The 25,352-nt window shown below is 45.4% G+C and overlaps 1 protein-coding gene across 1 annotated transcript; it reads left to right on the forward strand.

Moving 5' to 3' along the window:
- Positions 1-278: 278 nt before the first annotated feature.
- On the forward strand, positions 279-10,771 carry LOC137351767 (large ribosomal subunit protein eL37). Its single transcript, XM_068016577.1, has 4 exons — positions 279-373; positions 3,262-3,397; positions 4,829-4,913; positions 10,654-10,771. Exons 1-4 carry the CDS (start codon positions 371-373, stop codon positions 10,721-10,723), a joined length of 294 nt encoding a protein of 97 aa, XP_067872678.1. The 5' UTR covers positions 279-370; the 3' UTR covers positions 10,724-10,771.
- The last annotated feature ends 14,581 nt before the right edge of the window (positions 10,772-25,352 follow it).

Below are 25,352 nucleotides of genomic sequence, written 5' to 3' on the forward strand. Positions count from 1 at the left end.
TGGGTTCTGATGAAAGGTCACAGACCTGAAATGCTAACTCTGTTTCTCACTCCACAAATGCTGCTAGATTTGTATATTTCCAGCACGTTCTGATTTTATTTCAGATTTCCAGCATCCGCAGTATTTTGCTTTTATTCAAAATTAATTAGTTCTGGAAGATTACAGACTAGTTGCCTCAATCCATGTTGCGGAGCCCGAGGAGTTTAAGCAGATAAATAGATAGGAATTATTTGTGATCCTCGGTTTGTACGGGGGGCAGATTTAACGACAGGACGCATTAAAGGTCAGGAAAGGCGAAGAATCGCTTCCGGTCTCAGGGTATAAGAGGCAAGTGAGGGCATACTTCCGGTCTCTCGAGCGTGCAGTGAAAATGGTGAGTGCCGTAGTGTCGAGGGGAAGATTTAGGAGAATCCGTGTTCATCTACTCTCGCCAGGTCATTAACACCACATCGCCGCTGGGGATTAACTCTACACACGTTCAGTTATTCTATCGCACCGATATTGCGGGTGTTGGCAGATAAAAATGACGTTGGTCGAAATATTTAGGCCTCAGGCGCCCTTTCACTGCAGCTGTCACTCGAGCCCGGGGACTGAAGTTGGGCCTACTGCTTCTGCTTTATAGTAGGCACAGGCCTATTTGGAATGATGTTGATTATAGGGCATGAGCTGGATCTGTGTACGCTTCTGGGGTGTGGGACTGGGTAACTAATCCTAGTTTCACCAGGCGCCAAACGGGAGGCATTGTCATTTTAACTGGTATTGGCCAGGCTCAGTGTCCTGAAGACAGTTTGCACTAATGGTGTCACCGTCTGTTCCTCTGTTGCTAATCCTGCATAGTTCCATCCCTATAATAAACCTCTGGTGTCTTTCCCATGTTGATCGCAGCCCGACAAAATTATCCCAATGTAATAAAAGCAAAATACTGCGGATACTGGAAATCTGAAATAAAAACAAAGTGCTGGAAATATTCAGTATATCTGGCAGCTATATTATCCCAATATTGGTTCATTCTGTACAATGGATCTTGACCAGTTTGGAGAGAGTAATGTTTTGGATTTTGTTCAGTTTATTGGCTTAAGGGGCTTGTATTTTCCTCCTTTCAACTGATTTTTGGTCATGCTGATTACTGAAGTTGTGTAGAGTTAGGCAAGTCCATAATAGGGATGCTACATCACACCCAACTTACTAGTTTGAAATGCATGTTCAGGAGGCTAAATGATGACTAAAACAGAAGTTGTTAGCACCTGAAAGGGTGATGGGTTAAATATTCAGGAATTCTTCACAGGAAGGGTACCTAGTTAATCATTTACCTGTGTCCTTTTCTGACACTTTATACAACATTGTAGAAATTACTGTGGGGTGGGGGAAAGATTCAGCTCATGCCAGCATTGATTCTAACTTTTCATCTCTAATCCTATTTTCTCTGTATCCTTTTCAAATACCTACTGATGACACATGAAATATATAGCATCTCCCTTAGCCCTAATCAGCCCTGTTTTCATTTCATATTTGTGTCTCTTTGACCACTTCTGACTTTACATGATGTGATGTACAGATTATTTCTTGGAGAGCAAATAAATTGATTTTCCTGCATCTTGAGGCTGTATGTTATAAAGTGGTACACACCATTATACACGGAAAAGCATCAAAATTCATTAATTGTTAAAAAAGGAAACCTGAAATTCACATTCACATGTCCAAAGATGCAGACTCAGACAGCCTGTGCCAGGTTTTAAATTTGAAGCAGGAGATGATCTATGTGCAGTACCAGAATAAAGTGATTCCAATGAAAGATCATTGACCTGAACGTTCACTCTGCTTCTCACTCCACAGATGTTGCCTGAACTGCTAGGATGTATATATAATTGAATATCATCTAAACTGTTGGTTTCATTTATAGTATAGGTGCATTTAAGGGTAAACCTAGATCACTACATGAATGAGAAAGAAATAGAGGGATGTCTTAATAAATTTTGGGAGCAGCCCCCTAAAAGCACTGCGCTGTTATTTTTTTTTGCCAAAATATACTTTGCTCATAAAATTTGTAAAAGTACACTACATAATTCAGATTTGATATATAAAGTGCAATATAGATAAGTTTATTTCAATACAATACATGAGGTGCCTTACTATACTTGCCATTACAGGTTGTATTTACAAGGTACAATTACATTTCATGTCAAACATTCTCTGGTACATAGAGCCCAAGGGATTTTACATGGGTTCCAGAATATTGGCATACTATGGCAGGGGGGCCTTGGGTAGTGGCTTTTCCCCTTTGAGCCTTAGCGATGGCTGCTCCAAGCTTTAGTGCATCCCTCAGCTCATAGTCCTGGACATTGGAATGTACCTGTCTGCAACACTCTGTCATTGACAGGTCTTTGCACTGGAAGACCAGCAAGTTTCGGGCAAAGCATTATTATGTTGATGCTGAGGTGATGGGCGAGCTGTGCTTGGCTTCAGGTCTGCAACCTCTGACTTGCTTTCTTTGTTCCTGTGCTGTCCACATTAGGGCCGGAGTGTAACAGGTGCTTGTGCCTCCCAATAGGCTGGACTCTGAGCTCAGGATTTCTTTTATTCTTTCGTGGGATGTGGGTGTCACTGGTGACCGCGTGGGTTTCTGCCAGGTGCTCCGGTTTCCTCCCACAGCCAAAGACTTGCAAGTTGATAGGTAAATTGGCCATTGTAAATTGCCCCTAGTGTAGGTAGGTGGTAGGAGAATTGGGGGAAGGTGGGGATGTGGTAGGGAATATGGATTAATGTAGGATTAGTATAAATGGGTGGTTGATGGTTGGCACAGACTCGGTGGGCCGAAGTGCCTGTTTCAGTGTTGTATCTCTCTATGACTGTATGACAGTTAAGAGTCAACCACACAGACCAGATAGGGATGACAGATTTCCTTCTCTGAAGGGCATTAGTGAACCAGATGGGTTTTTATGACACACAATGATAGTTTCATGGCACCATTACTCAGACCAGCTTTCAATTCCAGATTTTAATTAATTAATTGAATTTAAATGCTACCAGTTGTTGTGGGATTTGAGCCTGTGACCCCAGGACATTAGCCTGGGCCTCTGAGTTACTAGTCCAGTGACATTACCCCTATGCCACTGTCTTTCCTGTGATAGCACAGAGTTAACTCCTCTTTCATAAAACACCTTTTAGAGGTGGGATGACCTAAGTAGATAATATAATTCAAAAACAATTTGGTAAGGTTTTGCCTGTGAGCAAGTTTGATTCATTGCCGTTCTTCTTTTTCAGACGAAGGGGACATCGTCATTTGGTAAGAGGCGGAACAAGACCCACACGCTTTGCCGGCGGTGTGGGGCCAAAGCATTTCACCTGCAGAAATCGACCTGTGGTAAATGTGCCTACCCTGCCAAGAGAAAGAGGAAGTGTAAGTATCTCAGCATCGTGCAGAACTGAGCAGGTAGCCATGGCCCAAATGGTCTAACACTTGAGTTTGGACATAAGTGGTCTCCCTGTTGACTGACTCATGTTGCAGTATGGTTCCAGTACTGACCATGGTGTGCAAGTGGTCTTGTGCATGAGCCTCGGTACTGAGTGTTGGCATGTTCTTTGGAAATCCCCACAGTTTGAGTCTATCCTAGTTTTCTGATGTGCACGGTTCAGCAGAGATCACTGGAGGCTCCCTGATTGGTTTAAAAAATTCTCCTGAGCGGCGACACCAGGAATGTTGTGTTTCCACCATCGCCCTCTCTACCTTGGGCAATGCTGGTGTCACTGACTCAGTTTACAACGTGCATGTGTTTGTTTGCTGAGCCATTAGGGATTAGGTTTAGTGTTTTCAAAGATTTAGCAACTGATGCAAACTGGTTACCCTTAATTCTGTTTTTCAGTTTAAAAAAATGGAGACTTTTTCCTGACTATTAGAGTAAGTTTCTGTTAGGTGGTGTGGATGAACATCAGGCAAAGGTGAGATTTGGTTGAGATTCCCTCTGTGGTAAAATTGCCATCACTTGCTGTGTTTCACTTGTTACAATTTGACACTTGGATAGAGTACATATAGGTGGTTAACACCTGTTGAACAGTTATTAGCTGTAGGAAAGGAGGAGTGGGAGTGCTTACGATAACCCAGTAACTTTAATAAAAGCAAATGTACCAGAAAAAGAGTTGGGGGAGGGGGCCACAGTAGGACTGGAACAAGGAATGTTCTACATATCCCATAAAAAGACAGACATAACTAGGACCCAGGCGGGTACTCAGTAACTTTGCTGTTTTAGAACTCAAAACATCTTGAATGTTTTGACATATTTGATGAAGTATTTGTAGCACAGACAGAGAGACCATTTTGGCCATCAAATCCATGCAAGTATTTTTCTCCAAATCATTCCGTCTAATTTCACTCCTGCTGGCTTCTCCAATCTTTTCCAATCACCCTCTAATTGTGTTTCAAAAATACTTATGCGCTCTGCTTCAGCAAAGTTAGCATATTCTCAACCAATCTCTGCAAAAAAAAATTCTTTGCAATTATCTCCAATTTGTGCTGTCTTGTTTGACCAATGAAAGCACTATGTCACTGTTTGACTTGTCCTTCAAAAGTTTGAAGACCTCGATTAGTTCAGCCCTTAATCTAGTGCTGACAAAAAACCCAATACCTTGAATCTCTTCAAAAATATTATTCATCTCGGGCAACTGTTTCTGCTGCTTTTAATTGTTTCACATCTGGAGTAAGCTGGGGGGTTGTAACTATGATGTTTAGTTTTGTGGGTCTGGTGGGTTGTGGCATTCTGGTTAAATACTTGCTGTTGGTTGGAATTGTTTTGTTTGAGAGCTGGCAGTTCTGATCTTTCCGACTTCCCTACAGACAACTGGAGTACTAAAGCCAAAAGGAGAAACACAACTGGTACAGGCCGCATGAGGCACTTGAAGGTGGTGTATCGCAGATTCAGGTAAGAGATGCAGTGGCAGTGAGAAGGTATCCATACCGGTTGTGGAAGCAAAGTTAATGTTCCTGATGGCTATTCCAGTGTGTGTGATGGTCAAGTGTCTACTTTTCATTAAGGTGAAAGATTTAAAAATTGTGTTGGGGTGTATCTCTGGGAGAGGTCAGTGTTGGAGGGAATTGAGTGTATCTGGGAGAGGGCGGCATTGAGTATATCTACGAGAGGGTGGTATGCTGGATTAGAGCACTCTTTCTATCTTCTGGAATTTAATTTGAGTCCAACCCAATCTGCTGAATTTTCAGTGTCCCAAGTCAATTGAGTTTGGACACTGGGAAACTTCTGGAAGTCAAACTGATGTGAGTTCTAGACATATTTAGAACATTTTAAGGCCATAAAACAGGAGAAAAATACCACAATGCTTTTATAATTTGGATTCAGGTGCTGGGCTGGGGATAGTGGGAGGGGGAATGAATCTAAAATGCTTAGGGCAGTGTGGCCCAAATTCATTATTAAAATTGTGCAAATGTTATGAATGCAGAGCGGGCATTTGGGAAACCCTCATTGAGTATATTTACATCTGTGTGCACTTCCTGTCTTTAAAGCGTTACTCCATGTTGTCACATTTGTCCGTTTTTCCATTCTAAATTCCTGTATATACATTCACCATGTAAACTTGGCATATGGTAACTACACCCTCCTGTCAGTGATGGCACTGTAGTGCTAGGCTTGGTGTCTCCTTCCATCTCTATTTCCTAAATTGCCCATAGTTTTGCAATTTATGATATAAAATCAAAATAACACCACACACAGAGTAGGAACCAAATGTCGTCTTCGAATGGCCGAGTTAGAGAGTAGGTCATAATTGTGCTTTTATAAGTAGCCTCATTTTAATTTCTTATTATTTGTATACTTTCATTTACAATAATCTTGGTTAAAGGAAGGAAGGATTTGACATCTTTCATGTCCTCAGGACTTTCCAAAATGCTGCATAGCAAAGCCTGGGGCAATTTGGGAAGTCTTTTTGGAGCTTAGGGTTTTCCACAATAAAGGTGATGGAGCTTGGAGAAACAAAACTGACACTACAATGCAACTGTTGTCTGGAGGGCGTAATTTCAGCATGAAAATCATCAAACTTAGAGAAGATAAAACCCCTGGTCTAAATGGATTGCATTCATGCATGTTTTAAAAAAAAGTTAGGGAAGAGATAGCAGAGGCAGGTCCACAGGTCACTGAAAGTGGCAACGCAGGTGGATAAGGTAGTCAAGAAGGCATTCGGCATGCTTGCTTCATCGGTCGGGGCATAGAGTATAAAAATTGGCAAGTCATGCTGCAGCTGTACAGAACTTTAGTAAGGCCGCGCTTAGAATATTGCGTGCAATTCTGGTCGCCACACTACCAGAAGGATGTGGAGGCTTTGGAGAGGGTACAGAAGAGGTTTACCAGGATGTTGTCTGGTCTGGAGGACATTAGCTGTGAGGAGAGGTTGGATAAACTCCGATTGTTTTCACTGGAACGACGGACGTGGAGGGGTGACATGATAGAGGTTTACAAAGTTATGAGCGGCATGGACAGAGTGGATAGTCAAGCTTTTTCCCAGGGTGGAAGAGTCGGTTACTAGGGGACGTAGGTTTAAGGTGTGAGAGGCAAAGTTTAGAGGGGATATGCAAGGCAAGTTCTTTACACAGAGGGTGGTGAGTGCCTGGAACTTGCTGCTGGGGGAGGTGGTGGAAGCAGGTACGATAGCAACGTTTAAGAGGCATCGTGACAAATACATGAATAGGATGGGAATAGAGGGATACGGTCCCCGGCAATGCAGAAGGTTTTAGTTTAGACAGGCATCAAGATCGGCGCAGACTTGGAGTGCCGAATGGCCTGTTCCTGTGCTGTACTGTTCTTTGTACATGAATATATAAAAAAAATTAGAAAAGGAAATAGTGCCTGAGGACTGGTGGACGGTTAGTGTTTTTGTATTAAGAGGAGATAAAACTAGTCCAGGAGCATGGGAACAGGAGTAGGCTATTTAGCCCTTGAGCCTCTTCCGCCATTCAATAACTTTCTAAATTTTAGTGAATATAGCCCTAGTTTGTGTAGTCTTTGTAATTCAATCCTTTGAGTCCAGGTATCATTCTGGTAAATTAATGCTGCACTCCCTCCAATGTCAATATAACCTTCCTAAGGTGTGGTGCCCAGAACTTCTTGCAGTGCTTCAGGTGTGGTCTAACATTGTTCTGTCTTGCTGGAACATGTCTTCAAATCCCTTGTGTTCTATTCCTCTATCTATAAAAGGCAGCTTTCCATTAGTCCTTGATTATTTTCTCTACCTGTTCATGTTTTTTTTTAGAGTCATAGAGTGATACAGCATTGAAACAGGCCCTTCGGCCCACCAAGTCTGTGGTGACCAACAACCACCCATTTATACTAATCCTACATTAATCCCATATTCCCTACCACATCCCCACCATTCTGCTACCACCTACCTACGCTAGGGGCAATTTACAATGGCCAATTTACCTCTCAACCTGCAGGTCTTTGGCTGTGGGAGGAAACCGGAGCACCTGGCGGAACCCCACGCAGTCACAGGGAGAACTTGCAAACTCCACACAGGCAGTACCTGGAACTGAACCCGGGTCGCTGGAGCTGTGGTGCTAACCACTGTGCCGCCCCAATTTTAATGATCTATGTACCTGGATCCCCAAATCTCTTTGGACCTTCACTGTTTCTAGCTTTTCATTATTTAGTAAGGACCCTGTTCTATCCTTTAGGTCCAAAGTATATGATCTCACATTTGCCTACATTCAAATCCATTTGCCGCTGTTTTGCTTATTCACTTAATCTTTCAATATCTTTGTAGTTTTATGCTTCCATCTACTCTGCTTACGATGTTATCTTTATGTCATCTGCAAGCTACGATTAGTGGCTTTCTATCTCATCATCTAAGTAGTTAATAAATATGGCGAATAGTTGAGGCCCAACACAGATTCTTGCAGGACGCCACGAGTCACATCCTGCCAATTAGAGTACATGCCCATTATCTCTACTCTCTGTCTCCTGCCGCTCAACCATTTTCCTAACCAGGTCAATAATTTGTCTTTAATTCCATAATCTTCAACTTTAGCTAACAGTCTCCAATGAGGGACTTTATCAGATGTCTTCTGGACCTCCATATAAATAACCTCCATAGTCATTCTTCTGTCCTCTACTTTAGTCATCTCTTCAAAAAACCAATCAAGTGTGTCAGAATCACAGAACTATAGACCAGTTAGCTTAGTGGTAGGAAAAGTAATGGAATCTTTACTCAAAGATGTAATAGGAAAGCATCTAGAAACTGAAAGTTTAATGGTCAGCAGATTTCCTGTTTCAAAGGGTTGGAAGTGGTGTTCCACAGGGATCAGTGGTGGGATCACTGTTCACAACGATTTAAGATCAGGAATTAGAAGTATAATTTCAAAATTTGCAGACAAAATTGAGCTGGTATAATCAACACTGAGGAAGAATGCAACAAAATATAAGAAGGCAGGGAGATGGTAGCATAGTGGTAAAGTTACTGGATCATTAATCCTGAGGCCTGGACTAATGCTCCAGAGACATGAGTTCAGATTGGGCGGCGCAGTGGTTAGCACCGCAGCCTCACAGATCCAGGGACCCGGGTTCGATTCCGGGTACTGCCTGTGTGGAGTTTGCAAGTTCTCCCTGTGTCTGCGTGGGTTTTCTCCGGGTGCTCCGGTTTCCTCCCACAAGCCAAAAGACTTGCAGGTTGATAGGTAAATTGGCCATTATAAATTGTCACTAATATAGGTAGGTGGTAGGGAAATATACGGACAGGTGGGGATGTTTGGTAGGAATATGGGATTAGTGTAGGATTAGTATAAATGGGTGGTTGATGTTCGGCACAGACTCGGTGGGCCGAAGGGCCTGTTTCAGTGCTGTATCTCTAATCTAATCCCACTATGGCAGCTGCAAGTATTTAAATTCAATTAATAAATCTGGAATAAAATGCTAGTCTCATTAATCATGAAACTACCAGATTATTGTTAACACCCATCTGTCACTAATCCCCTCAGGTGTTTGTGACTCCAGATCCAAAGCAATGCGGTTGACTTCATAACTGTCCTCTGAAATGGCCGAGCAAGCCACTCAGTTGTAGTTGGCTCACCACCACCTGCTCAAGGGCAATTAGGGATGGGCAATAAATGCTGGCGTTGCCAGCGATGCTCATATCCAAAGACAAATTTTTCAAAATTGCAGAATGGTCATGTAATTGGCAAATGAATGAAGTGTGAGATGATGAATTTTGGTAGAAATAATAAGGCTTTGTAGTAAGGAATTGGTACATCAAAATAATTGGATTCAGGATACAAAAATATGGCAGAATATGGCTTTCAAATAAACTGCAGTATATCCTCATGCCCTATGTTGATAGTTCCCTGCTGTCTAACCTTAAATCATCTAAGTTTGTGTTGACTCCCAGTCCGGGGTTTTGTGTGGCCCTCTCAGGCAGGGTTGAAGGCAGGGGTTGGGGGGTGGTGTGTGCACGAGGGCCCATCACCTAGCTATCTTCCTGGGAGCTGGTTAGACCCACAACGGCCTTCCCGCCCAGAGGACCTTAAGAGGCCTATTAACGACCAATTATGGGCCGCTTGCCACTGCTGCTGGGATCTTTCCAGAGGCAGGGAAGTGCTTCCGCCATGAGGGGAGGATGCCTTGTAACACGATGTGCTCTCCCTGGGGGTGTGGTCTTCCTTTGTGGGCAATTTGTGGCCTACGATGGACTCCCACTGGGAAACAGTTTACTCCCTGGGACCCCCTCCCCCTGGACTGCAGAATTACCTCCCAGTCCCCCTCATCGGGGTCTTCTGGACTGGCCCCGGTGACCCCGACTCACCTACCCCTGGTCCAGGGTTCCAATGCTGGGCCTGGGTCCGAGGCCTCTGCAGTCCTGGCAGTGGCCACCGCTCCTGGTGGGGCTGCCAGTAGTCCTGAGCTGCCAATACTCTGATTGGCCGGCAGCTCATGGTCGTAGAATCCCCGTCTTTAAAGAAACCAGGACCCTGGTTCCTGAAACTGATTGAAAAGACTGGAGGATCGCTCCGGGGAAGGGACAGAAAAGGCCGAGGCAGGGTTCCTTTTCAACCTGTGCCAGGAGCCCTGGCTCCAATACAAAATCCAGCCCTCAGTGTGCATGGCAATGGGGATTTTCTATATTAAAATCCCCAGGTAGTTCAGCTGGGTAAGACAGTCAGCACCTACACTACACGGTGCAGGAAGGCTCCATCTGTGGTCTGTGCTGATTTACTGATGTCAGTCAGCATTTAACTACAGCTTACTAAGCAATCCGAGTGTTTGCTACTCCAGCTTACTGATGCTCATTGTCTAGGCTTAAAGTGTGAAGAATGGTTACTAGGGTGAGGGACCAGTGCTGCTGGCATCCATGAAACTCATCAATGGGAATTGTCACCTCTGCAAAGAATGGATGGGGAAGAATGAAGCTGTATTTGATCACAGACTGTAGATACAATGATTGCTGAAGAGTATAGCAAAAGTGCTGCTGTGGGTTTGAGAAGAGTGAAGTAATACAATTAATAAATGATAAGCCTATGGAGAGAATTTGAGTGCACTGTCTATTGAGATTTTCCTGATGCTTCGGAGGTGACATGTTGGAAACTGGAAACTCCACTTGCATTCATTTTTAATCATTGCCACTAACTATTCTGCTATCCTAACCATCCCCCCCCCCTCTTATTTGCAGGAATGGATTCCGTGAAGGGACCACCCCGAAGCCCAGACGCGCCGCAATGGCTTCCTCCAGCACTGCATAAACTGTCGGTGTATCTACACGACAAATAAAGCTATGTTTTGCAAAGTTATCCTGGCCTCCCTGTGCTTGGTTTGTGTGCCTAAAAGGCTCTTCCTACATCCGTTTTTTTTTTAAGTCTAGCCCACAAAAATCAAACGCTTCCAGAATTTTGATCATTGTGTGACATTGGTGAAATATGCTGTGGCAGCTGGATTAATTAATATACATGAAAAGTGCTGCAGAAAAGGAGACCAGTCAGTCAATTGTGTCTGTGCCAGCTCTTCAAGATCTGTGCGATTAGTCCTGCTTCCCTGCTGTTTCTCCGTAGCCCTGCAGAATATTGCTTTTCAAGTATATATCCAATTATCTTTTGAAAATTACTAATTAATCTGCTTCTACCAACCTTTCCAGAAGTGCATTCCAGATCACACCTCACTTCTTAAAAAATTGTCTTCGGTTCTTTTGCCAATAATTTAGAATTAGAACATTACAGCGCAGTACAGGCCCTTCGGCCCTCGATGTTGCGCCGACCTGTGAAACCATCTGACCTACACTATTCCAATTTCATCCATATGTCTATCCAATGACCACTTAAATGCCCTTAAAGTTGGCGAATCTACTACTGCTGCAGGCAGGGCGTTCCACGCCCTTACTACTCTCTGAGTAAAGAAACTACCTCTCACATCTGTCCTATATCTATCACCCCTCAACTTGAAGCTATGTCCCCTCGTGTTTGCCATCACCATCCGAGGAAAAAGACGCTCACTATCCACCCTATCTAACCCTCTGATTATCTTATATGTCTCTATTAAGTCACCTCTCCTCCTCCTTCTTTCCAACGAAAACAACCTCAAGTCCCTCAGCCTTTCCTCGTAAGACCTTCCCTCCATACCAGGCAACATCCTAGTAAATCTCCTCTGCACCCTTTCCATAGCTTCCACATCCTTCCTATAATGCGGTGACCAGAACTGCACGCAATACTCCAGGTGCGGTCTCACCAGAGTTTTGTACAGCTGCAGCATGACCTCGTGGCTCCGAAACTCGATCCCCCTACTAATAAGAGCTAACACACCATATGCCTTCTTAACAGCCCTATTAACCTGGGTAGCAACCTTCAGGGATTTATGCACCTGGACACCAAGATCTCTCTTCATCTACACTACCAAGAATCTTCCCATTAGCCCAGTACTCTGCATTCCTGTTACTCCTTCCAAAGTGAATCACCTCACACTTTTCCGCATTAAACTCCATTTGCCATCTCTCAGCCCAGCTCTGCAGCCTATCTATGTCCCTCTGTACCCTACAACATCCTTCGGCACTATCCACAACTCCACCGACCTTAGTGTCATCTGCAAATTTACTAACCCACCCTTCTACACCCTCATCCAGGTCATTTATAAAAATGACAAACAGCAGTGGCCCCAAAACAGATCCTTGCGGTACACCACTAGTAACTAAACTCCAGGATGAACATTTGCCATCAACCACCACCCTCTGTCTTCTTTCAGCTAGCCAATTTCTGATCCAAAGCTCTAAATCACCTTCAACCCCATACTTCCGTATTTTCTGCAATAGCCTACCGTGGGGAATTTAAATCTGCTATCCTCTGGTTACTGACCCTCCTGCCATATGGCGCAGGAAGATCGTGAGTTCAGTCCTTACTCTGTCTCGTTTGCCTGGGGTTGGGCGAGCATGTGTCCAAAGATAGGTGACAACAGTCAGCCATAGCCCCTAATCTATCCAATACCTCCTGGTGGAAACTGGATATCGAATGTGAGAACGGGTTTGGATTTGATGGTGCTGAGCAGGTGATTGAATATCATGTCAGGTTGTGTTTACACATGAAGACTGGGCGCTTGGATGGCAGCAGCTGTGGTGCACCAGGTGAGGAGGGCTCTTGGGAAAGGCAGGAGCACAGAGCACTTTGAGGAGGGGAGTCTGATCTGGAGTCCGGGGAGAAGATTTTTAGCAAAGGGTCGATAAATAAGTAAAGGAATGACAAGGTTGCTTCAACCTTGAGCGTACACCTCCTGTACTATGTGGGAGCTCCAGAATGCTTCCCGTATCCTGGAGAACCATTTGCGCAGGAAGTGTCGTCAATTCAAGCAGCTTGAGCTCTGGGTTTTGGAACTTGAGCGGCAGCTGGCGACACTGCGGTGCATTCATGAGGATGAGAGCTATGTGGATAGCATGTTTATAAATGTGGTCACCCCATAGCTTAAGATCAGGGAGTAAGGGAATGGGTGACCACCAGGCAGTCAAAAAGAATTAGGCAGGTTGTGCAGGTGACCCCTGGGTGCATCTCACTCCAACAGGTATTCATAGATCATAAATAGATACAGCACTGAAACAGGCCCTTCGGCCCACCGAGTCTGTGCTGACCAGCAACCACCCATTTAGACTAATCCTATATTATTCCCTACCACCTATATACACTAGTGGCAATTTACCTATCAACCTGCAAGTCTTTGGCTATGGGAGGAAACCCATGTGGTCACAGGGAGAACTTGCAAACTCCGCACAGGCAGTACCCAAAACCAAACCGCTGGAGCTGTGAGGCTGCAGTGCTAACCAGTGTGCCGCCCATTCAGTTCTGACTACTGAGGAAAGTGATGCTTCACATGGGGAGTGCAGCCAGAGCCAAGTCCATGGCACCACGGGTGGTTCAGCTGCACTGGGGGGTACAGGGAAAACTGGAAGAGCTATAGTGATAGGTGATTCAATAGTCAGGGGAACAGACAGGTGTTTCCGTGGCCGCAGATGTGAATCCAGGATGGTGTGTTGCCTCCCTGGTGCTAGGGTTAAGGATGTCGCAGAGTGGCTGCAGAGCTTCCTGGCGGGGGAGGTGAACAGCCAGCAGTTGTGGTCCACATTGGAACCAATGACATAGATAGAAAGAGGGATGTGGTCTTGCAGTTAGAATTTAGGAAGCTAGGTAAGAAATTAGCAAGCAGGACCTCAAAAGTAGTCATCTCCGGATTAATCCCAGTGCAATGCACAAGTGAGTATAGAAATAGAAGGATAAGACAGATGAATGCACGGCTGGAAAGATGGTGCAGAAGGGAGGGCTTCAGATTCCTGGGACATTGGGACCAGCTCTGGGGGAGATGGGACCTGTACAGGCCGGACGGGTTGCACCTGAACAGACCCGGGACTGAGTTCCTTGCGGGAAGTTATGCTAGTGCTGTTGGGGAGGGTTTAAGCTAGTTTGGCAGGGGGTGGGGATCTGAGGGTAGACTCAGCTGGGACAAAATCGAATTAAAATGGAAGGCGGAAAATTAATGGATGAATCTGGAAGACAGAGGAAACGAGGATTATAAAATAAAAAAAGGCTGCATTTGCTGACAACGCTACCGCTAGGTGGTGCTGCTCAAATGCAGCATATGCCACTAAAACGTCACAGTCTGCTACTTTTGGCAGCTGCCAGGACTAAAGATGGTGCTGCTCAAATAATCACATGGAGGCAACCTAACCTAAACACATGGCAGCACACAATGGCAGAGTGAGAGAGTGAGCGAGCGGGGTGGGGGGAGGGGGTGAAGCGGAGCAGGCTTGGGGGGAGGCGGAGCGGCCGGCAAGTGGGCGAGCGAATGGGCTGGTGACGGAGCGGAGCGGCCGTAGACAGCAGTGGGGGTGGGAGGTGGAGTGTGTTTTTCTGCGCATGCGCCATAACCTTGCAACGGCAAAAGACGTACCGGCTGGTTCCCACACCCGACGACACCAAGGTCTTCGGTTGGTCACTCGCTCCCTGCGGCTCTCTGCAGCCTCTCGCTTCCGGCCCCCTCCATCCAGCCGTTCCCTCCAGCTGCAGATCCCCCATCCAGCCGCTTTCTCCCCTATTTCTCAACTGTACTTCAGGCATTGCAGCTGTCTGGTCCCTGCCTTTTGCATCTCCCTCTTCAGGAACTTCTGAATTTAACTCCCTGCCAAGCGCATGCGCAGAGGCCGACCAGGCGCGTTGCCCGAAGATGCACACGTCACGCGATAACATCATTGGCATATGCGCTGACCAGTCCTGGCAAGCCGGAATGCAGCGCTTGCGCAGAGAGCAGGAGACCGTCTGCGCATGTGCGCACCAAGGCGCAGCCTGATGACGTCAGTGGCGGCCAGCGTTGTCAGGAATCACTGTAAAAAAAAAGTTTGGCAGTGCTTGAGGGTATTTCAATGCAAGGGGTATAGCAAATAAAGCAGATGAGCTGAGGGCACAGATGGGCACGTGGCAGTATGATATAGCTATTACAGAAACATGGCATAAAGAGGGACAGGAATGGCAGCTCAACATTCCTGGTTACAGACGTGATAGGGAGGGGGAATGGCAATTTTGGTCAAGGAAACTTACAGCTGTAAGGAAGGATGATGTATGTTGGAAGGTTCATCAAATGAAGCCATATGGATCGAGATAAGGAACAAAAAGGGCAATCAACACTGCTGGGAGTGTGCTATAGACCCCCAAACAGTCAGAGGGAGATCAAAGAACAGTTATTTTAGTTTAGAGATACAGCACTGAAACAGGCCCTTCAGCCCACCGAGTCTGTGCCGACCATCAACCACCCATTTATACTAATCCTATATTCCTACCACATCCCCACCTGTCCCTATCACCTACCTATACTAGGGGCAATTTATGATGGCCAATTTACCTACCAATCTGCAAGTCTTTTGGCTTGTGGGAGGAAACTGGAGCACCTGGAGAAAACCCACACAGACACAGGGAGAACTTGCAAACTCCACACAGGCAGTACCCAGAATTGAACCCGGGTCGCTGGAGCTGTGAGGCTGCAGTGCTAACCACTGCACCACTGTGCCGTTATGTAGACAAAACTCTGAGAAGTGCAAAAACAATAGGGTAGTAATAGTAGAGGATTTCAGTTACCCCAATATTAACTGGGATAGTTTTAGTGTGAAAGGAATTGAGGGAGCAGAACTCTTGAGGTGCATTCGGGAGAACTTTTTTGCCCAGTATGTAGCAAGTCCAACAAGAGAGGGCGCAGTTTTAGACTTAGTTTTAGGAAATGAAGATGAGCAGGTGGAAGGAGTGGCAGTGGGAGAGCATTTTGGCGGTAGTGAACATAATCCAGTCAGTTTTAACATAATTATGGAAAAGGACAGAGATAGAACAAGAATTCAAGTTCTCAATTGGGTTAAGGCCAATTTTACTAAACTGAGGAGTGATTTAGTGAAAGTGGACTAGAAACAGCTACTTGAAGGTAAATCATTGTTAGAACAGTGGGAGGCATTCAAAGGGGAAATTCAAGGGGTTCAGGGTAAACATGTTCCCACAAAGAAAAAGGGTGAGGTGGCCAAATCTAGAGCACCATAGATATCAAGGAGCCTCCAGGGTAAGATAAGACAGAAAAGGAAAGCTTTTGTCTGACACCAAGAACTCAATACGACAGAGAGCCAATAGGAGTATATAAAGTGGAAGGGTGAAATCAAAAAGGAAATTAGGAAAGCAAATAGAGGGCATGAAAGAATATTGGCAAGCAAAATCAAGGTAACCCAAACATGTTTAATCAATATATTAAGAGTAAGAGGATAACTCAGGAGAGAGTGGGGCCCATAAAAGACCAAAAATGTAACCTATGTGTAGGAGCAGAAGATATTGGTATGGTTCTTAATGAATACTTTGCGTTTGTCTTTACAAAAGAGGGGGACGATGCAGATATTGTAGTTAAGGAGGAAGAGTCTTAAGTATTGGATGTGATAAACAGGGAGAGAGGAAGTATTAATGGGATTAGCATCCTTGAAAGTTGATAAATCACCAGGGCCAGATGAAATACATCCTAGGCTGTTAAAAGAAGCAAGAGAGGAAATAGCAGAGGGTTTGACCATCATTTTGCAGCCCTCATTGGATACAGGTGTGCCGGAGGATTGGAGAATTGCTAACGTCGTACCTCGGTTTAAAAAGGGAGCGAAGGATAGACCGAATAATTACAGGCCAGTCAGTCTAACCTCAGTAGTGGGCAAATTATTGGAATCTATTCTGAGAGACAGGATAAACTGTCACTTGGAAAGGCACAGGTTAATCAAGGATAGTCAGCATGGATTTAGAGTCAAAGAGTTATACAGCATGGAAACAGGCCCTTCAGCCCATCGTGTCTGTGCTGGCCATCAAGCACCTATCTATTCTAATCCCATTTTCCAGCACTTGGCCTGTAGCCTTGTATGTTATGGCATTTCAAGCGCTCATCTAAATACTTCTTAAATGTTCCTGCCTCTACCACCCCTTCAGGCAGTGTGTTCCAGATTTCAACCACCCTCTGGGTGAAAAAAATTTGCCTCAAATCCCCTCTAAACCTCCTGTCCCTTACCTTAAATCTGTGGCCCCTGGTTATTGACCACTTCACTAAGAACGAAGAACAGTACAGCACAGGAACAGGCCATTCGGCCCTCCAAGCCTGCGCAGATCATGATGCCTGCCTAAACTAAAACCTTCTGCATTTCCGGGGACTGTATCCCTCTATTCCCATCCTATTCATGTATTTGTCAAGATGCCTCTTAAACGTCATTATCGTACCTGCTTCCACCACCTCCCCCGGCAGCAAGTTCCAGGCACTCACCACCCTCTGTGTAAAGAACTTGCCTCGCACATCACCTCTAAACTTTTCCCCTCTCACCTTAAACCTATGTCCCCTAGTAACTGACTCTTCCACCCTGGGAAAAAGCTTCTGACTATCCACTCTGTCCATGCCGCTCATAACTTTGCAAGCCTCTATCATGTCACCCCTCCAACTCCGTCGTTCCAGTGAAAACAATCCGAGTTTATCCAACCTCTCCTCACAGCTAATGCCCTCCAGACCAGGCAACATCCTGGTAAACCTCTTCTGTACCCTCTCCAAAACCTCCACGTCCTTCTGGTAGTGTGGCGACCAGAATTGCACGCAATATTCTAAGTGTGGCCTTACTAAAGTTCTGTACAGCTGCAGCATGACTTGCCAAATTTTATACTCTATGCCCCGACCAATGAAGGCAAGCATGCCGTATGCCTTCTTGACTACCTTATCCACCTGCGTTGCCACTTTCAGTGACCTGAGGACCTGTACGCCCAGATCTCTCTGCCTGTCAGTACTCCAAAGGGTTCTGCCATTTACTGTATACTTCCCACCTGCATTAGATCTTCATTTGTCCGGATTAAACTCCATCTGCCATTTCTCCACCCAAGTCTCCAACCGATCTATATCCTGCTGTATCCTCTGACTATCATCACTATCCTATTCCTATCCTATCGATGCCCCTCATAATTTTGTATACCTCAATCATGTCCCCCCTCAGCCTTCTCTGTTCCAAGGAAAACAACCCTAGCCTATCCAGTCTCTCTTCATAGCTGAAATGTTCCAGCCCAGGCAACATCCTGGTGAATCTCCTCTGCACCTTCTCCCGTGCAATCAAATCCTTCCTATAGTGTGGTGACCAGAACTGTACACAGTACTCCAACTGTGGCCTAACTAGTGTTTTATACAGCTCTATCATAACCTCCCTGCTCTTATATTCTGTGCCTCGGCTAATAAAGGCAATTATCCCATATGCCTTCCTAACCACCTTATCGAGCTGTGCTGCTGCCTTCAGTGATCTATGGACAAGTACACCAAGGTCCCTCTGACCTTCTGTACTTCCTAGGGTCCAACCTTCCATTGTACATTCCCTTGCCTTGTTAGTCCTCCCAAAATGCATCACCTCACACTTCTCAGGATTAAATTCCATTTGCTACTGCTCCACCCATCTTACCAGCCCATCTATATCGTCCTGTAATCAAAGGCTTTCCTCCTCACTATTCACGACACCACAAATCTTTGTGTCATCTGCGAACTTACTGATCATACCTCCTATATTCATGTCTAAATCATTAATGTACACTACAAACAGCAAGGGTCCCTGCACCAATCCCTGCGTACACCACTGGTCACAGGGTTCCACTCGCAAAAACAACCCTCGACCATCACCCTCTGCCTCCTCCCACGAAGCCAATTTTAGATCCAATTTGCCAAATTTCCCCTGATCCCATGGGCTCTTACCTTCTTAACCAATCTCCCATGCGGGACCTTATCAAAAGCCTTACTGAAGTCCATGTAGACTACATCAACTGCTTTAGCCTCATCTACACATCTGATCACCTCCTTGAAAAATGAAATCAAGTTTGTTAGACATGATCTCCCCCTGACAAAGCCATGCTGACTATCCCTGATTAATCCATACCTCTCCAAGTAGAGATTAATCCTGTCCCTCAGAATCTTTTCCAATGGTTTCCCTACCACTGATGTTAGACTCACTGGCCTGGAATTACCTTGTTTATCCCTGTTACCCTTCTTGAATAATGGTACCACATTCGCTGTCCTCCAGTTCTCTGGTACCTCTCCTGTGGCCAGAGAGGATTTGAAAATTTGTGTCAAAGCCCCTGCTATCTCCTCCTTTGCCTCACATAAAAGCCTGGAATACATCTCATCTGGGTCTGGGGATTTATCCACTTTTAAGCCGGCTAAAACAGCTAATACTTCCTCCCTTTCAGTACTAATATGTTCGAGTATATCACAATCCCCCTCCCTGATCTGTAGACCAACATCGTCCTACTCCATAGTGAATGCAAATGAAAAGCAATCATTTAAAACCTCACCTATGTCCTATGGCTCCACACACAGATTGCCACTTAGCTCCCTAATGGGCCCTACTCTTTCCCTGGTTATCCTCTTGCCCTTAATGTACTTATAAAACACCTTGGGATTTTCCTTTATCTTGCCTGCCAGTGTTTTCTCATGTCCCCTCTTTGCTGTCCTAAGTACTTTTTAAAGTACCGGCCTACACTTTCTATACTCCTGTAGGGCCTCCGCTGTTTTCTGCCATTAGCCTCCTTTTTTTTTTCCTTATCCAATCCTCATCCCTTGACATCCAGGGTTCCCTGGACTTGTTGGTCCTACCCTTCACCTTTTTGGGAACATGTTGGCTCTGAACTCTCACTATTTCCTTTTTGAATGACTTCCACTTTTCTGATGTAGACTTTCCTACAAGTAGCTGCTCCCAGTCCACTTTGGCCAGATCCTGTTTTATCATATTGAAATCGGCCTTCCCCCAATTCAGTACTTTTATTTCTGGTCCCTCGTTGTCCTTTTCCATAACTACCTTAAATCTTACAGAGTTATGGTCACTATCCCTGAAATGCTCTCCCACTGACACTTCTACCACTTGTCCAACTTTGTTAATGGAAGATTTTGTTTGACCAACTTGATAGAATTTTTTGAAGAAGTAACAAGGAAGATAGATGAAGTTGGTGCAGTTGATGTGGTTTACATGGATTTTAACAACGCTTTTGACAAGGTCCCACATGGCAGACTGGTTGAAAAAGTAAAATCCCAAGGGATATAGGGAATTGCAGCAAGGTGGATACAAAATTGGCTCAGTGGCAGGAAACAAAAGGTAATTGTTGATGGCTGTAGTAGCGACTGGAGCACTATTTCCAGTGGCGTTCTGCAGGGCTCAGTACTGGGTCCCCAGCTTTTTGAGGTGTATATTAACAATTTGGACATAAATGTAGAGGGCATGATCAAGAAGTTTGCGGACAACACAAAGATTGACCGTGTGGTAGATAGTGAGGAGGATAGCTGTAAGCTGCAGGAAGATATCGATGGTTTGGTCAGATGGGCAGAAAAGTGGCAAATGGAATTCAACTTGGAGAAGTGTGAGGTGATGCATTTGGGGAGGTCAAACAAGGCAAAGGAATACACAATTAATGGGAAAATACTGAGAAGTATAGAGGAAGTAAGGGACCTTGGAGTGAAAGTCCACAAATCCCTCAAGGTAGCAGGACAGGTTGATAAGGTGGTTAAGCAGGCATATGGAATCCTTTCCTTTATTAGTCGAGGTACAGAATACAAGAGCAGGGAGGTTATACTGGAACTGTATAACTCATTGGTTAGGCCACAACTTGGGTACTGTGTGCAGTTCTGCTCACCTGATTACAGAAAGGATGTAATTGCACTAGAGAGGGTATAGAGGAGATTTACGAGGATGTTGCCAGGACTGGAAAAATGCAGCTATGAGGAAAGATTGGATAGGCTGGAGTTGTTCTCCTTGGAACAGAGAAGGCTGAAGGGAGATCTGATTGAAATGTACAAAATTTTGAGGGCCTTGGATAGAGTTGATGTGAAGGGCCTATTTATCTTAGCAGAGAGGTCAGTGACGAGAGGGCATAGATTTAAAGTGATTGGTAGAAATATTAGAGGGGAGATGAGGAAAAACTATTTCACCCAGAGGGTGGTGATGGTCTGGAACTCACTGCTTGAAAGGGTAGTTGAGGCAGAGACCCTCAATTCATTCAAAAGGAGTCTGGATATGCACCTCAAGTACCGTAAACTGCAGGGCTACGGACCAAATGCTGGAAAGTGGGATTAGAATAGGTGGATCTTTTTTTGGCTGGCACAGACATGATAGGCCAAGTGGCCCCTTTCTGTGCCTGAAACTTTCTATGATTCTATGATTTCTATGAATGTGATCTAGCCGTGGAGAAGGACCACATTCGTGCATCACCATCACGCCATTCCCCCCAGTGTTAAACCTATGTCATTCATCTTCTCTCCCCTCTCCATTGGATCTGGTTCTTCATGAATGGTGGCAAGTTGAGTTCTCAGACACATAATGTCATTGGACCAGATGAAATCCAGGCGTTAGGACACTCACTATTTACTTCATAATGTAAGAGGTGAGACCCAGCAGCACACTTTCTACCCAATAAGAATCCATGACCTGCACACATTGCATCATCAGTCACCACAATTCTTCCTGAGTGTTTGATGCGGTACTTAGTGATCATGTGGGTACTTCCAGTATTTGGACATCACTTGAAACTATGCTGGGTCTGATGATATCATCAACTTGTGTCGGGCCACCCGATTATGTCACTTGGTACATGCTAAAAAGCTACTGTTGTAGTGAAATCAACTACAATTATGTCACCCTGACCTGTTGAATGAAATTCCCTTTATTAACCCTATGTTGTAGCTCAAATTATGTAAATTAGCCAATGTTGTAGATGGTCAAATTCAGCCTCAGAAATGGCTTGAGCACCCTCGCATGATCTTGTGATGCCCGTTCATGAGATCACATGTTTGAAGGGGCCACAAGTCAATTGCTGGGTTGACCTGGCAAGAAGAATTTTCAGAATCAAAACAAGGTTTGAAGTTACTCAATGTGGAGGAATCACTCCCCATTCAGACAGGAGTTTTTATAGATCACGCTGATAGAAAGTGACCTGTGACTACAGGTTCGCAATGATTGCAACAATTGGTGCCACATAGCCCATTATAGAGTGGGGGATGATATGCCAGTTTCAGAGCTACTTCATTTACCTGCTTGTCTGTTTGGCCAAATTTAAACCAGAGAAGTAGCTGTTGTCCTGCTCCTGTGCCTGGCCACAGAGCTAGTATTGTACCTTCTCACTGAATTCCCTTTGTACCTTGATGCATGGCACTTCAATGATTGCCACCCAGCTCTGGGTGGGCAAGGGCCAAGATACTGTAAGAATCATTGTAAAGTCTTTACAATGGCTGGAGTTAGCACTTTATGAGGTGCAGGGAAACACTGCATTAGTGAAGTGGCATAATGTTATAATGCACATCAGTTGTCCTGTGTGTCCGGCAAAGATGCTGAATGCTAGCAAAAGAAGCATCTGAGCAGCCTAGTGCCCAAGATGTACCCTTCCTGCAACTGATCTACCCATTCATAATCCACCCATTCATAATCCACCCATTCTGTCTTGGCATCTGACACACAACAGGCATCACTGGGGGGATCCCACAGCAGCGGGAGTTGATGGGCAACTTTGCAATGCAAGAGGAGCAGGACATGAAGTGGGGAAGACCCTGGGGACTGGGAGTCCAGGAGATCAATGTAGCCAGCAACCAAACATTAGGAGGAGTGTATAAGAGCTATTGCCACTTCTGTGCTGACAGCAGTTACTGCTTCCATAGATCACATTCTTACAAAGTAGCCTTGATTGCTCAGAAACTGTAGTTTCAACACGTGTAACTCCCAGTCAAATCCACGTCCTAGAATCGCACTCCCATGCACTTGCATTTAGCCAATTACCTGCCTATTGATGCTAGTGGTTGCACTGCCAGGAGAATAACCCAGAGAGGTTACAGGAGGGAAAACATGGCAGGAATCGAGGTGGTCAGTTAGAGTGCAGGGTTTTTCTGAGGGGCCCTGCCTCATTTCACTTACCCACCACCCAGAAATGGTCACATTTCATAAGGAAAGTCTAGGTCTGTATGTCAAAGGAAGTTGTGAACAGTCTACTTCTCAGACTTCATCTTGACTCCTGTGTGCAGTACTGGTCACTGAGGCACAAGGGTGCTATTGATCTGCTGTGACCAGTGTAGAGAAAAGCCACAAGTAGAATCGTTAGTGTAGGAGAAAACAACATTGATTAATATATAGAAATCATTCATCAAACAGAGAGTCAACATGATTCAAAGTGAGCCAAATGTCCTTGCTCATCCATAGTTATCTTGTGATCTGTTTTATTTGAATGAAGAGGAGCAATGGAAGGAAACTGAGCAGCATTCATAGATACACATGACCCAACAGGCAGAGCAGCTGTTGGATTGTAGAGGAGGCACTGTTTAGTTTGTATTGCCTGTAGTTTGCAACAACTATTGCTTGTATTCCAAAACACACATTAAAAGCTCCATTATCTGCAGTTGTGGAGTAGATAGCAAGACAGCTGTCTGTTGGCTCCATGACTTTCTGCCACCTATCCCACAACTCTTGGGCGGCACAGTGGCGCAGTGGTTAGTACCGCAGCCTCACAGCTCCAGGGACCCAGGTTCGATTCTGGGTACTGCCTGTGTGGAGTTTGCAAGTTCTCCCTGTGACTGCGTGGGTTTTCGTCGGGTCCTCCGGTTTCCTCCCACAGCCAAAGACTTGCACATGATAGGTAAATTGGCTGTTGTAAATTGCCCCTAGAGTAGGTAGGTGGTAGGGAATATGGGATTACTGTAGGGTTAGTATAAATGGGTGGTTGTTGCTCGGCACAGACTCGGTGGGCCGAAGGGCCTGTTTCAGTGCTGTATCTCTAAATAAAATAAACTCCACTCCATGTCTAAACCTCTCTGATCATGTTTCAGCCCTAATCAAAGTAAAAGTGACATCCATTGTGACTGGCGGTGTTTATCCCTCCTTACCTTTATTTCAGTAGCTTTTACACCATTGATCACCTTTCCCAATGTCTCCTCTATTGTCCAGCTGAGTGGAAATGCCCTTGCTTTGTTCCACTATTAGCAATCAAATCATACCCAAAGAATCTCCTGCAATGGTTTCTCTTCCACCCCTGGACCATTACCTCTGGAGTTCCCTATGAACCTATCCTTGGCCCTATCTTATTTCTCATCCGCACGCTGCCCCTTGGCGACAGACTGGTAAGACATGGCATCAGGTTTCAAATGTATAACCAACTCTACCTCGCCACCACCTCCCTTGACCCCTCCACTGCCTCTGTCTTGTCAGACTGCTTGATAAACATCCAGTATTGGATGAACTACAAATTCCTCCAATTAATGTTGGGAAGACCAAAGACTTTGGGCTGGATTTTTAAAACCCGCTGAGGGCGGGAGCGGGTGGAATGCGATTTGAAGGACATGCTCTCGGCGGTCAGCACTGCAATCCACCACCTCAACACATTGCCATTTTTAAAGCGATGCCGAGAGGGACGTTATGACAACTCTGCACGCCTCAAATTAAGTACCTGTTGAGCTCATTATGGAGCTCATTAACAGGCTTGTCAGTTTTCAATTTTAAAGGAAGGTTCTGCGTAAATGCCATGTCTGGAACATGGCAGTGTGTACAAGTCATGAACACTGCAGGGTGAGCCATGTGGGTTATTGGAAGGGCTGATTTACAAAAGGCAGAAGCCCAAAATAAAGCTCAGCTGCTTCAAAAGTGCCATAGAGTAGCCATTGCTGGAGCTGGAAGATTTGCTTTACTCAGTGGTGATAGGTGGGAATCCAGAGAGAGAAGTTAGCCTGCTGGCATCACTTGGACACCTGAGGTCAGCAGGGGAAGGCCTGGTGTATGCACAAATCCTAGCTGAGGGGTTTCAGATGGGAACAGTCTACTCTGGCATTGAACAGAACAGCCAGGATGAGCAGCTGCAAATGCAACCTCCTGGGCAGCAGGAGACCAGAGGAGCACAGTGGGGGGTGGGGTGCTGCAAGGAGAAGGAGGCATTACTCTAGACATTGGATCTAACGCCCAAGAGTCAGCCACCTGCAACTACAGAGTGCCAGTGCCATAGGAGGTTACCCCTATCCAGGCAAATGGTCTCAGAATTTGTGCTCTCATCCACAATAACCTGAAGCCTCGTGACCCATGGCAGTCCTTTACCTGCAGCCATCAAAGTCACAGTCGCCCTAAGCTTCTATACAACAGGCTCATTCCAGGGATCTGCTGCGGACCTAGGTGGCATCTTGCAATGAACAACTCATCATGCCATCAGGCACAGATGCCCTATTTTGGAGGGTGAGGGTCTACATCCACTTTGACACAGATGACCCAGCACAGGCACAGAGGGCCCTGGGCTTTGCAGCCATCAATGGACTCCTTCAGGTCCAGGAGATCAGTGATTGCACCCATGTAGCCATCGAGGCACCGACCGACCAGTCAGTCAG

The sequence above is a fragment of the Heterodontus francisci genome, chromosome 36, assembly GCF_036365525.1.
Source record: "Heterodontus francisci isolate sHetFra1 chromosome 36, sHetFra1.hap1, whole genome shotgun sequence".
In the NCBI taxonomy this organism is placed as follows: domain Eukaryota; kingdom Metazoa; phylum Chordata; class Chondrichthyes; order Heterodontiformes; family Heterodontidae; genus Heterodontus; species Heterodontus francisci.